Genomic DNA, 13,286 nt, shown 5'->3' with positions numbered 1-13,286 from the left:
CCTCTATAATAGGTTCATCTATAATATCGTCATACACATCCCAATTAACCTCAAGACTCTCAAAATTTTCCTCCTCACTCTCCTTATCGCTAGACTCGTCAAGTTGGACATTCTCAAAGAGATCCTCCAAATCGGCCTCACTATCAGTGCAAGAATCATAAAGGGGTTCTAAACTATCCTCATAAAAAGGATTGTCAACCACGCTAATGGTCTCCTCTATGTCTCCACAAAGCATTTCCTAGATTGGTTTCTAAGGTCTCACCCACCCCCTCATTTGAGTCAACATGAAGAGAAAAGTTGGGTTTAAGAGATTCAGCAGCAAACCAATTAAAGAATTCTAATACCTCATTTACGGGGATTCCTTCGAAATCCCACTTACCAATAGATTCTAGGTATGCTCGCGTAGGGTCATTCACACCCCGGAAGATAGTCCAAAGACAATTGGAGTTCGGAAAATGCATCTCGTCCGGGCTCAATAAACTCCCAAAGTCCGGCTAAATAAACACCAAAGATTTCGTTCTCTTCTGCGGAAAACTCGAAGAAACGACATGAGAACGGTCTCAAGGAACCGAAGTTCCTTGAGACAAGAAATAAACTAAATAAAAACAGATAAAACTACGCTGCCTCCCAAGAACGGCGCCAAAATTTGATACCGTCGTCGGTACCAAAAATAAATACCTAAGTACTACTAATGAAGCTAGCGGTAAGTAGGGTCGATCTCCACAGGGAGGCAAAAATGAGATTTATCTGTCTAATTTTAGTCTATGAGTAACGGGTCACAATGTGGGGGTTTGAAATGATTTTCTAAACTAATAAAAATAAGGAAAAGAGAATAAGAGAAGGGGATTAACCAGACAGAGAGAAACAGCTAAGACAAACGGTTCACTATAATCATCCGGTCAAGTAATCTAGGTCTCAGGTCAATGCAAATACGGTCCAAGGGGTAACGAACGTCACCTTTCGGTCCTTAATTCACCCTAAAGTGTAAAACGACTTAACTTTCGCCCCTCACTGCAATACTCTATTGTTCGCTACTAGTCTACCTCTTCCAACCTTTCGGTCCAGGTCAAGGATCACTAAGAATTATAGGTCTAATTGCGTCGACTCAATTAGAAAGATAAAGTTAATTGTAGCATTTAACCAACAGAGACTATACCAGCATTAACCCAATAAATCGATTACTCTCCCTTCATAATTATGGATCCCCTATAGTCTTAGCATAAGGGAATTAGCTACTCATTATGAAATAAACAAGAACAAGAATTAAAAGAGAAATAAACATTAAATTAAGAGAGAAAAGGGAAGAAATGTTACTGAAATAATGATCCGGAATAAAGAGCAAAGCAACAGTGTATTGAACAGTAACCAAGTAAAAGGAGAGGAGAAGGGCCAAGATCCCCGTACAAGCCTCCTGTTAGATTTATTTATAGCATCAAAATATAAAACCTAATCTAAACTTCACGTGAATAGAGGCCCAACAGCTTGTAACTGCTCGATCGAACAGTTAAGTCACTCGATCGAAAGCAGTTCTGCGTCTGTTTACTCGATCGACCAAAGATAAGGCTCGATCGAACAGTTGTTCACTCGATCGAACAGTTCTTCCGTCATTCACTCGATCGACCAAGAGAAAGCGCTTTCGATCGAGTGGTTCTGGTTCCGGCTCGTGTTGGTCTTGTAATTTGGTCTTTGACTTGTCCTTTTAGCTCCCGAAACACCTTCACGCATCCCAAGACAGCAATAAATCCCGCTCCAAATTATCTCTTCCTCCAAATGCATGCTAAACGGACGGTAAATAGCTTGATTCTACTACTTTCGGATCCATTCCTGCAAATAAGACAAAATACACCAAAGTAGCATATTCGGGGCATTTCGTAGCATAAAACCACGATAAAAGCATAGAAATACGTGCATAAAATAGGCTAAAAAGACTATATAAAATGTACGTATCAATCCCCTCCGTGGTCATATCGAGGTGGGCGCCACGGTTGCTACCGGGCAGTCACCCCAAGAAGAAGAAACGCTATCGAGCCGTAACCCCGATTACCTCGGCTAAAGCCGAGAGCGACGGGGACACAACGACCGATACGCTGAAAGAAACGCTATCGAGCCGTAACCCCGATTACCTCGGCTAAAGCCGAGAGCGACGGGGACACAACGACCGATACGCTGGAAGAAACGCTATCGAGCCGTAACCCCGATTACCTCGGCTAAAGCCGAGAGCGACGGGGACACAACGACCGATACGCTGGAAGAAACGCTATCGAGCCGTAACCCCGATTACCTCGGCTAAAGCCGAGAGCGACGGGGACACAACGACCGATTCGCTGGAAGAAAAGCTATCGAGCCGTAACCCCGATTACCTCGGCTTTAGCCGTGAGCGACGGGGACACATCGACCGATACGCTGGAAGAAACGTATACTCAGTGCAGTTGAGACGCAAATCTAGCGATCAATATGCCTACAGTTACGAACGCTATCGAGCCGTAACCCCGATTACCTCGGCCAAAGCCGAGAGCGACGGGGACACATCGGTCGGTACGCTAAAGACGTTAAACACAGTTGAGATATGCATTCAAACTGCCTCGGTCATACCGAAGGTAAAAACGAAAGCACTCAATTAATAACGCAAGAAGACAAGTGAAGGATTGTGATCAAAGCCCTGGCCAAGCCAAAGGCCAATAAGACGAACTTTATTGAAAATAATTACAAGGAGAAAACATACGACGGCCGTCCCCATAGGGATAAGCCTAAACACAACCTACCAAGAGTTTTACAAACAAAACAAAAGAAAAGCAAAAGATTACAAACATATTACTTGAAGCGCCAAAAGATGGCAGGGAGGAAAGGCTCAATAGTTGGCCCCTGAACAGCTAAAGCTATCCGAGATGCCGGGTGAGTCTGGTGACGACCGCCCGTCTCCCTATGCCTGTTGCTGCCCTCCATCGGTAGCAGCAGCATCTTCGGTGGCCGGTCCAGGAGAAGGCTCGACATTTTCAAGCGCCTTTAGCCTCTCAGCCTCCTCTCGGGCCTCCTTCACCTTCGCATCATAGGCCGCCTTGGCCTCAGCTATCTGAGCCGCCTTCGCCGCCTCCGCCTTCTCCGCAGCCGCTGTTTCCGCAGCATCGGCCATCTCGTCCAGAAGCTGGTCGAATTTATCCCACGGGAAGGATCCGTCGGGGAAGAGCTTCTTGATCGCCTCCCTGGCCGCTTCCTCGGCCTGGTCTCGGAATTCGGCGCACATTTTAGGGAGAAGCTCAGTTTGAAGCATCTCAATATCCTTCTCCTTTTGAGCAAGGACAGCCCTGTGCGCCTCCGACTGGGCATCGTACAGACCCTTCCACTCTTCCCTTTTGGCAACCGCGGCGTCATGGGCGCCCTTATACCTGTCCCGCTCACCCATCAACTTGACGGTGGCGGCTTCAGCAGCCTCAACTTTGGCCCTCTCGGCCATTAGCAGCTTCTCAGCTTCCTCCACACGCTTCTTGGCAGCAAGGAGATCCAGCTTAGCCTTCCCGGCTTCCCCCTTCGCAGCGGAAAGATCACGCTTAAGCTTTGCGATCAGTGGCCCCGCTTGGGCCATGGCCTTTTCCTGCTCCATGATGTGGGAGCCGACTAGTTGGGTCCACTTCGCCAGCCTCTTATATATTTTCACACCCTCTGCCACAAGCTCAGTGGGAGGAATCTTCTGAGCTGAGGAGTCAACGGTGACATTTCTATCACCCGCCTTCTCAATAGCCTTCTCAGGCTGCTTCCCTAATTGCCGTTCAGTGAGAACGGCGACTGCCGACGGCGGATCTACAAAAAATTTACACAGAGCATCCACGTCAACATGCATTGACACATCAGAGAGTCTGTCATCGGGAATGTCCAACGAACCAGCTAAGTCTGAACCGCAAGTTAGATCCGTACCAGTCTGGACCCTCTTAGTTGGAGGGCCGGCTGAGGCAGTCTTCTCCCCGGCAACGGTGGAAGCAGACGGTGGCTCTTTTCTCTTCTTCGGAGGAGTAGGGCCCTTAGCAACGGTCACCACCCCCTCAGTGATATCAATGACCTCCACATGATCCTTCTGGACCACTGGGGTCGAAGAGGGAATTGGCACTGACGCCGCCACCAACTTGGACGCTGCCTTCTTTGTTCTCTTCGGCACGCCTCCGAGAACCCGTGCATGGGCCGCCTCCGGATCCAATGCCTTCAGCTGCTTCTCCATCAGTTCGTTGGGAGCCAGTCTGCGATCACGCGCGTCAGCCGTAGGATGCCGTTGAACAACCTTCCCGTCCTTATCAAGCCCTAACCTCTTCAAGGTCCTCTCAGACAGATCCTGGCCAAACCGGTCTGCAAGAAATCAAACAAGAGTTTCATAAAAGAAGTAAAACAAAAGCTCTAAAACAGGAACATAGCAGGCAAAGATGGGCCTCAGACCGACCCCACTCACCCTGGTTGAGGGCCGGTATGAGGCCGACGCGGCAAAGCAGCTCATCCTGAAGAATAATCTGAGTCGGGGGCAGCCATCCCTTCTCAAAGATCAAACAAACCGTGACGCCCGCTTCTCATCCGCAGTAAGAGGGACCATCGAAGCGTCCATCTTAACCTTACCCCGGAAGATACATTTCTCATATTCTTCCCGGTTCTCACACCGTAAGTAAACAGGGCTCTGGAAAGACCGAGGCAATGGGTAGTCCTCCGGCACTTGGACGTACACCCATCGCCGTTGCCAGTCTTTGCAAGAAGTAAGCTTGGACACGGAGACGTAGCCTGGCTCCGTCTGCACGCTGTACCATCCCACTTTACCGGCGATTGACGGCCGAAGATGATGAAGGCGGCGGAATAAGTTAACTGTTGGGACCTCCTCCCTAAAGAGACAGAGCCACACAAAGCCAACTATCGTCCTCATGGCCAACAGATGCAGTTGAGCCACAACAACGTTCATAGCTTTGATGATGGCCATGACGTGTTTATTCAAAGGAAACCGGAGCCCATACTCCATGTGCCTGATATATACGCCGATATGACCCGGGGGAGGGCAACAGACCGCCTGACCCTCCTCAGGGATAACAATTTTGTACCCCTCACCGAAGGAGAAATGGCCTCCGAAAAGAGTCCCACCGGAGCAGCTGGCGAATTTATTGGTCCAGACACGGTCAAGACCAGTCGTGCAGGCCTCGCCATGATCCGGGATAGGCGGCCTCTCACCATCAGAAGGGGTCCTCTCATCATCACCAGCATCATCATCCTCATCCTCCCATTCCTCCAAAATTGGTGGATCAACTACGGGAGAAGGAGACCTAGGGCCCCCAAATCTTATCGGGATGGCATCTAGTATCCCCTCCTCATCAAGACGCGACGGGGAACCCCCCGGCACAGAAGTGCTAGTCCCGGCGTCAGCAGAAGACATGATAGCAATGATTACTTAACAAAATAAAAGAAAATTTGTTTGTTTACCTTGAATAAAAACACTCGCCGGAGTAACAACTCTGAAGATTAGAAGACAAAGAAGCCCTTGAAAGTTTAGAGAGAAGAAAAATTTTGGAGAAAATGAAATTGGTGGCCAAATTCACGGAATAACTGCCCTATTTATAGGAAAAAGCCCATGAAGAAGGACCAATCAGGGCACAGCCCATGAAGCTTCAGCCAATCAGCGAACAGACACGTGTCGGACATGCAACCACAGAATGTCAATCGTTGCAACAGTTGAACGTCAATCAATTCAACAGTGACCAAGCGTCTTCAACACGCCCCTTCATATCTCCTTGCCTATTCATCTTCCTCAACAAATTCCTAAGTATCTGCTCTCCGCCGGCCACATGATCAACCAAGCTAGGAAGCACCGGCCGGGGGCAATCAAAAACAGCCGGCACTCTCAAAACTGATCTCGGCCAGCGTCACTTTCTTTTCCACATCGGATGCCCTTTACACATCCATGTGGAGGGGGGATATGGTACGGCCTAAGCAGAACCAAGCCGAGGTAGAAGAAGCCGGGGCAGAAAGTTTTTACTTACGCAGAATATACGTTCAACATACATCGGAGCCCATACCACGGCATAGACTACGCTGGGGGCAAATTGATGGGGCATATTCTGCACCGCTGACCAAAGTCAACATATTGAGCAAGGTCAAAGATATCCACAGCAAGTCAACGACTTAGACAGCCTAGCCGATGCAGCCTGTCGGCATGTCACTTAGGTCTCGGCCTGGCAACTAGCCAGCCGGGGCACATATCCGCGTACTCATATCCAAGACCCCTCGGCCGGCCTGCCATAGGTCCATCGGCCGAGGGTAGAACGGTCTTTCCGCCTTCTAGCCACTTGGCCACTTGGCCACTACGTGACAAAAGGTGAAAGTCTATAAATACTCCTCAACCCTCATTGAGGAAAGGATCCACAATTTAACCTAAGAATCACTATTCATCTGGTAATATCTTCCTTATCTCTCTACAATATACATTTAGCCAAGTAACAACCACTTATCTCTTAAGTTTACTGACTTGAGCGTCGGAGTGAGTACGCTTGGCCAAAGCCGAGCCCTCAGTTTGTTCATCGTTTCAGGAGACCGCAAGGAGGATTCAAGCAAGGACATCATTCTACAAGCCACGGGTGGTAACGATACTTGCTCTGGAATTACACCCGGAACAGTTCTATCTTGCCATCGCCGAATTCCAGATGATGAAGACGTCGAATTTGAAGGACTTGATCATAGTGCTATATCGCAATTTGGTAATGATGTTGAAAATGTTAACATTCCAAACATATATACATGGGATGATCAAGATAAAGGTATTTGGGTTAATGAAGAGACTAGCAAATCCAAAAAACGTTCCCGGCAGCCGTGAAAATATCAGCAATCCAATCAAGATATCGTACGTCATGTTTAATTATTGTCTTGGTGTTATATATATCAAACTGTTGTTGTAAACTTTTTCTGCTGTTGCAGCGGGCGGGTTAGGGAAAAATCGTATCAAACAAAATGATGCTTTATCTATATGAAAATGATGGTTTATTAGGGAAAAATCGTATTAAATAAAACGGTTATACCTAAACCGTTGTTCAGGACGTGTACAGATATAACGGTTCAAGCCGTTGTTATCTATATGAAAATAATGCTTTATTTATTGGCGGTAAAATCAAACAAAATGAAATATAAAGTAAAACGGATATACCCAAACCGTTGTTCTGGACGTGTACAGTTATAACGGTTGAGGCCGTTGTTATGTATATAAAAATGTTGCTTTATTTCTTGGCGGGAAAATAAAAAAAATGATAATATTTCAGACAACGGTTATTTCTAACCCGTTGTGGATATTACTAATTAATTACGGTTTCAAACAAAACCGTTGTCTGTTTGGAAACAAAATATAACGGTTTATCTTATACCGTGTTTATTACTTTCCAATAAACAAGGTCTTGCAAGTGTTGTATTATTCACACATATATACTCAAAGCTTTCCCTCCCCCACATAATATTCTCAAACATTGAGCTTCCCCTCAACCACCAGCCTACCCCATTGCCGTCGCAGTCATCGTCATCATCGCCATTGTCGCCACTAGATCAATCCGGATTCTCCTCTTTAAAGAAGTAATAAACTCTCCTCTCTAGAGATTTGTTTGTTATTATAAGTATGCATTGTTATTATTTGTTTATTAATTCCTGCTTTAGATATGATCGAAAAGCGCAAAAGAAACGATGGAAATGCGTCAGGCGACGACTCAGGTGATGAGAATAATTTGCAACACACTGCGGGTCGAATGCGCCACATGGTTTCCCTAGAAGCAATAAATTCAAAGATGCCTAATCCTTTACAATGGGATAAAGATACGGGGTTGCCATATGGTGAGTATACCGGGTATTTTGCGAGTTGGATTGGTTGTTGTGTAAGACGACAATATGTGCCTCTCGGTACGCCGCGTATCAGTGAACTGAGTAAAATATGGAACACCATGCTAATAAACAGAATAAAGGTATGTATATATACAATAATAAATGTTTTAGCTGAAATTAAGTTACTACTTGATATGTGTATTAGCCGAAACACTTGTACCAACTATGCTCATCATATATGCAGTTAGCTTACGTTGTCCCCGAAATGTATGATAAGTACCTAAAAAAAAGACAGGGGAAGCCATCAGATCTTGGAAGTTAAAGATTGCTGAGAACCACTTGTTCAACAAGGAAACCGAGGAGATGAACAAGAACCCACCAAAAAAGAAGTATCCGTATATCAGTCAGGACCATTGGGATAGCTATATCGCTTATAGGCAGTCTAACAAGTTTAAGGTAACTTAATAATAATAAGTAAAGAAGTATACTTAGTTTAGTGTTTGGTCATGCTTACGTTTCTTGATACAATTTATTTTATGAAGGCTATGAGTGAGAGGAACAAGGCGAACATTTCAAAGAAAAAGACCGTCTTTTACGGCTCTTGAGGTGGTTATAGATTGATTAAGAAGAAACTTGTAAGTACATAATTGTTATAGTATTAGACTATTAGGTGTTTTAGTCGGATGTTATATATGTTCATAGTAATCATATATATTTTGAGAGGATATCAATGTGATGAATGAATTGTAGGCGAAGCTTGGAAAATTCAGTCGTCACGACGCTTGGGTGGAAGGTCACACTCCTAAGAATGGAAAGACGGAAACTGAATATGATAAGGACATCAAAGAGAGAATTATAAGTTTGAATAAATATGTCACTCCTACCACTGGTAGTCGGAGTTATATAATTGTGAGTCGCTTAATGGTTTTATGTGTATGTAGAGGATCTGTGAGAAAGAGGTACGGGAAGGAAAAGGGAAGCCTGAAGGACGTGATGACATTCTTGCTAGGGCAATCGGCAAAGTAGAGCATCCAGGTCGTGTGAGAGGGGTAGGAACGCATGTTGGTATCACTAAGTATTTTGGAAAAACTACTCGACGTGGCGATGTTTCCAAGAAGGTAATCTATAAATACTGTATTTGAACCAACGTAATTAATTTACAACTATATATGCTGACATTAATTTCTACTACACAGCTACATAAAATAGCCAGGTTGATGATGAGAATGTTGGAAACTGGGGAAAAGCCATCATAAAAGGAGTTGGATATGGTTCAAAAAGTCATAAATGAAGCAGAGGATGAGGAGGAGGAGGAGCAGGAGGAGGAGGAGGAGGAGAAGGAGTAGGAGGAGGAGGAGAAGGAGGAGGAGAAGGAAAAAGAGGTAATAATATTTGTCTTATATACAGTGTGTTATATGATTTAGAAAATCACTATGTGTTATTTGGACAAGTGTTAATGTACAGAAGGAAGCCGAGGATGACATGACAAGGGATAAGGAAATGGGAAAGGAGACTGAAGTGGGAGCTGATGATCGATATCAGGCAGTTGAAGAGGAAGAGGATGCCAAGAAGGCCGTGACACAGGATGAAGTGGAGGTAGTTGATGATCAGATGTTCTTCTCAACACCGAAAAAGGTAATAGCTGCTAGTTTATAATTATTCATATCATACACGTTTTTTACTTAGGAAATTTATTAAAGGTAGTGAATGTATGTGAACTAATTGATTAAAGCTGACGTGAAGGGAGATTACAAGGTGGCTTGTCGTCTGTCCTATTTAAAGGGAAAACAGAAAGTTGTTGTTGCCAGGAGATACATGTTCAATTACGACCGACTTCAGCAAGTTAAGGTTCATGGTATACCCCTTCGTCACAATTGCAGGAAAGTGGAAGTGTCCCAATTATATAAAAACGAGTATGGGGAAGTAAAAGTACCATTTTCTACTGAGGAGGTCACTTATTTGAAAGAAGCCCTGAGCTCTTATGTGCAATAGCCTAACAAACTCATCAATGTTGTCATCCCCGAGGTATCTATATGCAGACGTTAATTATTACTTGTTCTTTAAATATATTAGGGTACGAATATTAACATATCGTAAGTACTTTATTCTTTACATTTGCAAAACTTAAGAAAAGCCATGATGGCAGCTAAAGCAATTACTACTACGTTAACGAAAGTTGTTTCAGGCAAGCATGCTTATGATTCTTATTATTAATCGTGTGAATATAAGAGAAAGAAGAAAACTGCTTCGCTGAAGGCTTTGCACAACCTGGCTGTAAAGAGGTCACCTACAGGTGATGTAGTCATGATTAACATTTAAAAGGAAGTTATGGGGCGCGGTGATATAGCCATCTTTGGACCGAAGCAACTGATGGAATTTGTCGACCTTGATAATTTAGATGCTGTTCACATTTTGATTTGGATGAAGTAAATTTTATTAATATAACTATTTAGTCATTTCTATTTACGAATAATGATGCTTGTTAAAATTATCAATTACAATAACAATCTTCATTCCATGTGGCGTAATAGGTACCTCAATAATCAGTTCGCTGAGTGGAAGGTCCCTAGTCACGCCTACGGATTCTTGAGTCCTAAGGCGTTCTTTGTACATAGAATTTCATACAAAGATCAAATCAATAGTATCGCTCGTCGGTTGATATCGTCCAAAAAACTATGGCTTGCCCCCTACAATGAGAATATGTATGTATAGTACGTGATTATTATAATGAATCACGGTTCTAAAAATTTATTATTAACATGCTTAAATACGTGTAAATGAACTAACAGTTCAATGTCTCAAAATGAATAGGAAGCATTGGGTGCTACTGGCAATCCAAGTGGAAACAAAAACAGTGTACTGGATTGACTCTCGCGAAGGCAAACCCTCTAACAGTTGTGTAAGGATGATAACTGAGTAAGTTTACAACCTTCAATAATGTCATTTGTTATTGTATAAGGTTTATTTAAGAGTTGTGTAAGGTTTATTTAAGAAGAACCGTTATTAATATTTAAGAAGAACCGTTGTCAAAGTTTCATCAATGATAAATATAACAACGGTTTAGCACGCTATAAAACCGTTGTTAAATTTTGACATTTAATTAAATAAGATAACGAAATGAACCGTTTTCGTAGATAATATTTAACAACGGTTTTGGAACCACTAAACCGTTGTCAATAGTAAACTAGGACAACAGGTTTGAAACCGTTATTAATATTTAATAACGGTTTCTCAAAAGTATACCCGTTGCCATAAACATAATTAACAATAGTTTTATAACATTTTTTGAGTAGTGATAACGGTATTATAGATCCGTTATTGATGTTATATAACGATCATACAACCGTGATATATATTTAACAACAGTCGTTGCAATAACGGTTCCGTGTTTCTATTTAATAACGGTAATTGCATTATTTGACCGTTATTGAAGGTCTTATTTGGCGTAGTGTTAGTTTGTTTATTTTCTTGTTTAGTTAATATAGATATTTTTTTTTTTTGGCAACTAGACAAGATAGGTTTACTACAATCTCATAGCCTCACAAGCGAGGCTATGAGCTATCTTATTAAGCTTTCTAGGTAAGTAACTAAAACACAGGCAATGAAACCTTGCTCCGATTCGGAAAATATCTTCCATTAAACCTCCTATTAGATGGTTAGGTCTTGCTAAACCTGCAAGTTGAGTTACCAATTGCAGATAATCCGAGGATAAATCCAGATGTAATATATCACGTTCACATGCCCATATAAGAACTTTCTGAATCCCCATAGCCTCAGCTTGAAGGGCAGATTCCGCTTTAATTTTCAATCCTCCTTCGAAGATTCTACATCCATTTTCATCGTAAGCCACCCACCCTAACGCCGTTTCATAATTCCTATGCCAGCCCGCATCCACTTTTACCCATAGTTGCTTACAATCCCCAGCATTACCTACAAGAAAAAAAGGGTAACTATCCCGGATCCTACCAAGATCACTATTTTTTGTATCATCCATGTTTTCAGTCGTTACCCCCTTCCTTTCCTTTGTAACATTGTGCGCCTTTATAGTAGTAGCCACCAGGTAAGACCAGCATTTAAACAAGCCTTGTGGGTGGAAGCTTTCGCCTCTAAACATAATATTATTTCGTAGAACCCATTTGCTTTATAAAGTAGCTAGAAATTGAATGATCCTAAGCTCCCCCCCATGCAGCTTGTCTAAGTAAATAATCCAGTTTACGAGCCAAGTTTCAATATTTGATTGATACCCTTGGCTCGTATTAATACCTAAATCCGTCCCTGCCCAAATCCTAACAACTACTTTACAGTCCCGAAATAAGTGTTCTAGAGTTTCTTGATGTGTTGTACCCTCATGTTTCTCTTAGCCAGTTCACTCCTCGTCGGTAAAGTCTTTGAAAGGATCTTCCACAACAAAACTCTCCACCCTTTAGGTCATGGTAGTTGCTATAACCGTGCCTTACAAAACCCTTTCCCATAGTGCCTAATCTAGATTTATCTTTCGAAGATCCCTTTAGTTCAATAAATTTTTCATAAAGCACACCATATCCACACTTGACAGTGTGATCTCCACTGTAACACCCCCATACTCCAAGTGCCTTACCAGGACCACTCAGGTATGAAGACATTACCATCTCGGTTGCCCGAGGTATGATAATCAAATAAACAATGAAGAAACAACGTTTAATTATAAATACTTAGCGAAGAGGTACAATTCTCAAAACCAAACTGAAAGTACAATACATGTTCTCAAACTGACTGTTCTAACTGAAATGTAAATAACTAATAAGCTACAGCGGAAGACTCCTATCATCATGTCGTGGCAATCCAAGCTATCCCAAGACTCATCTCAATACCGCTCAATATCGCTCACCATCCCCGAATGGATCACCGCAGTTTACAAAACAACACCGGGTCGTACTAATCACACAATTCAATATATAACAACAATGAGATAAACAGAGACAAACTTAATCACACACACACAAACACGCCGAATCCAATCATCTCAATCATCGATCGTCCCTTTGGACCAGCCCTGCCAGTGGGGGACCGCAGCCGTACCCACCAAATCCCCGCTCCACATAGTGAGCGATAACCCTGTCCATTAATGTGCACATCCCTTCTGTGGCGGGTTCCACAGAAGGCGAAACTAGGGCGTGAAGCCACTCCCGCAAGTGACCCCACTCAGCCGAGCCCACGCCTCGCGAATCATCAACAACGATCACAACCACAAACACAATACAATTATTATATCAAACAACCAAACACAATACATCAACCAATATCCCATTATGGGACTAATACTGAGTAGGAAATCCTACCTGGAAAGCATAACAATCATCAGACGATCTAGCAGCTGTCTCAAAACCTCTCCTTTAAAAATCCTTCTCCTATCACATAATCACATAATCACAATCTAACCTTAAAAAATCATAAAAACCCCCAATCCCAAAATTAGGGTTTAACGAAACTTGACG

General features: G+C 43.2%; 1 protein-coding gene across 1 annotated transcript; it reads right to left on the bottom strand.

Moving 5' to 3' along the window:
- Positions 1–11,335: 11,335 nt before the first annotated feature.
- On the bottom strand, positions 11,336–11,806 carry LOC141595546 (uncharacterized). The gene has a single exon (XM_074415513.1). The coding sequence runs from the start codon at positions 11,804–11,806 to the stop codon at positions 11,336–11,338; it is 471 nt and encodes a 156-aa protein (XP_074271614.1).
- Positions 11,807–13,286: the final 1,480 nt, after the last annotated feature.

This window comes from Silene latifolia, chromosome 8 (assembly GCF_048544455.1).
Source record: "Silene latifolia isolate original U9 population chromosome 8, ASM4854445v1, whole genome shotgun sequence".
NCBI classification, from domain to species: Eukaryota; Viridiplantae; Streptophyta; class Magnoliopsida; order Caryophyllales; family Caryophyllaceae; genus Silene; species Silene latifolia.
Note: the sequence above shows the minus strand (reverse complement) of the source record. Positions and strands in the feature narration are given on the sequence as shown.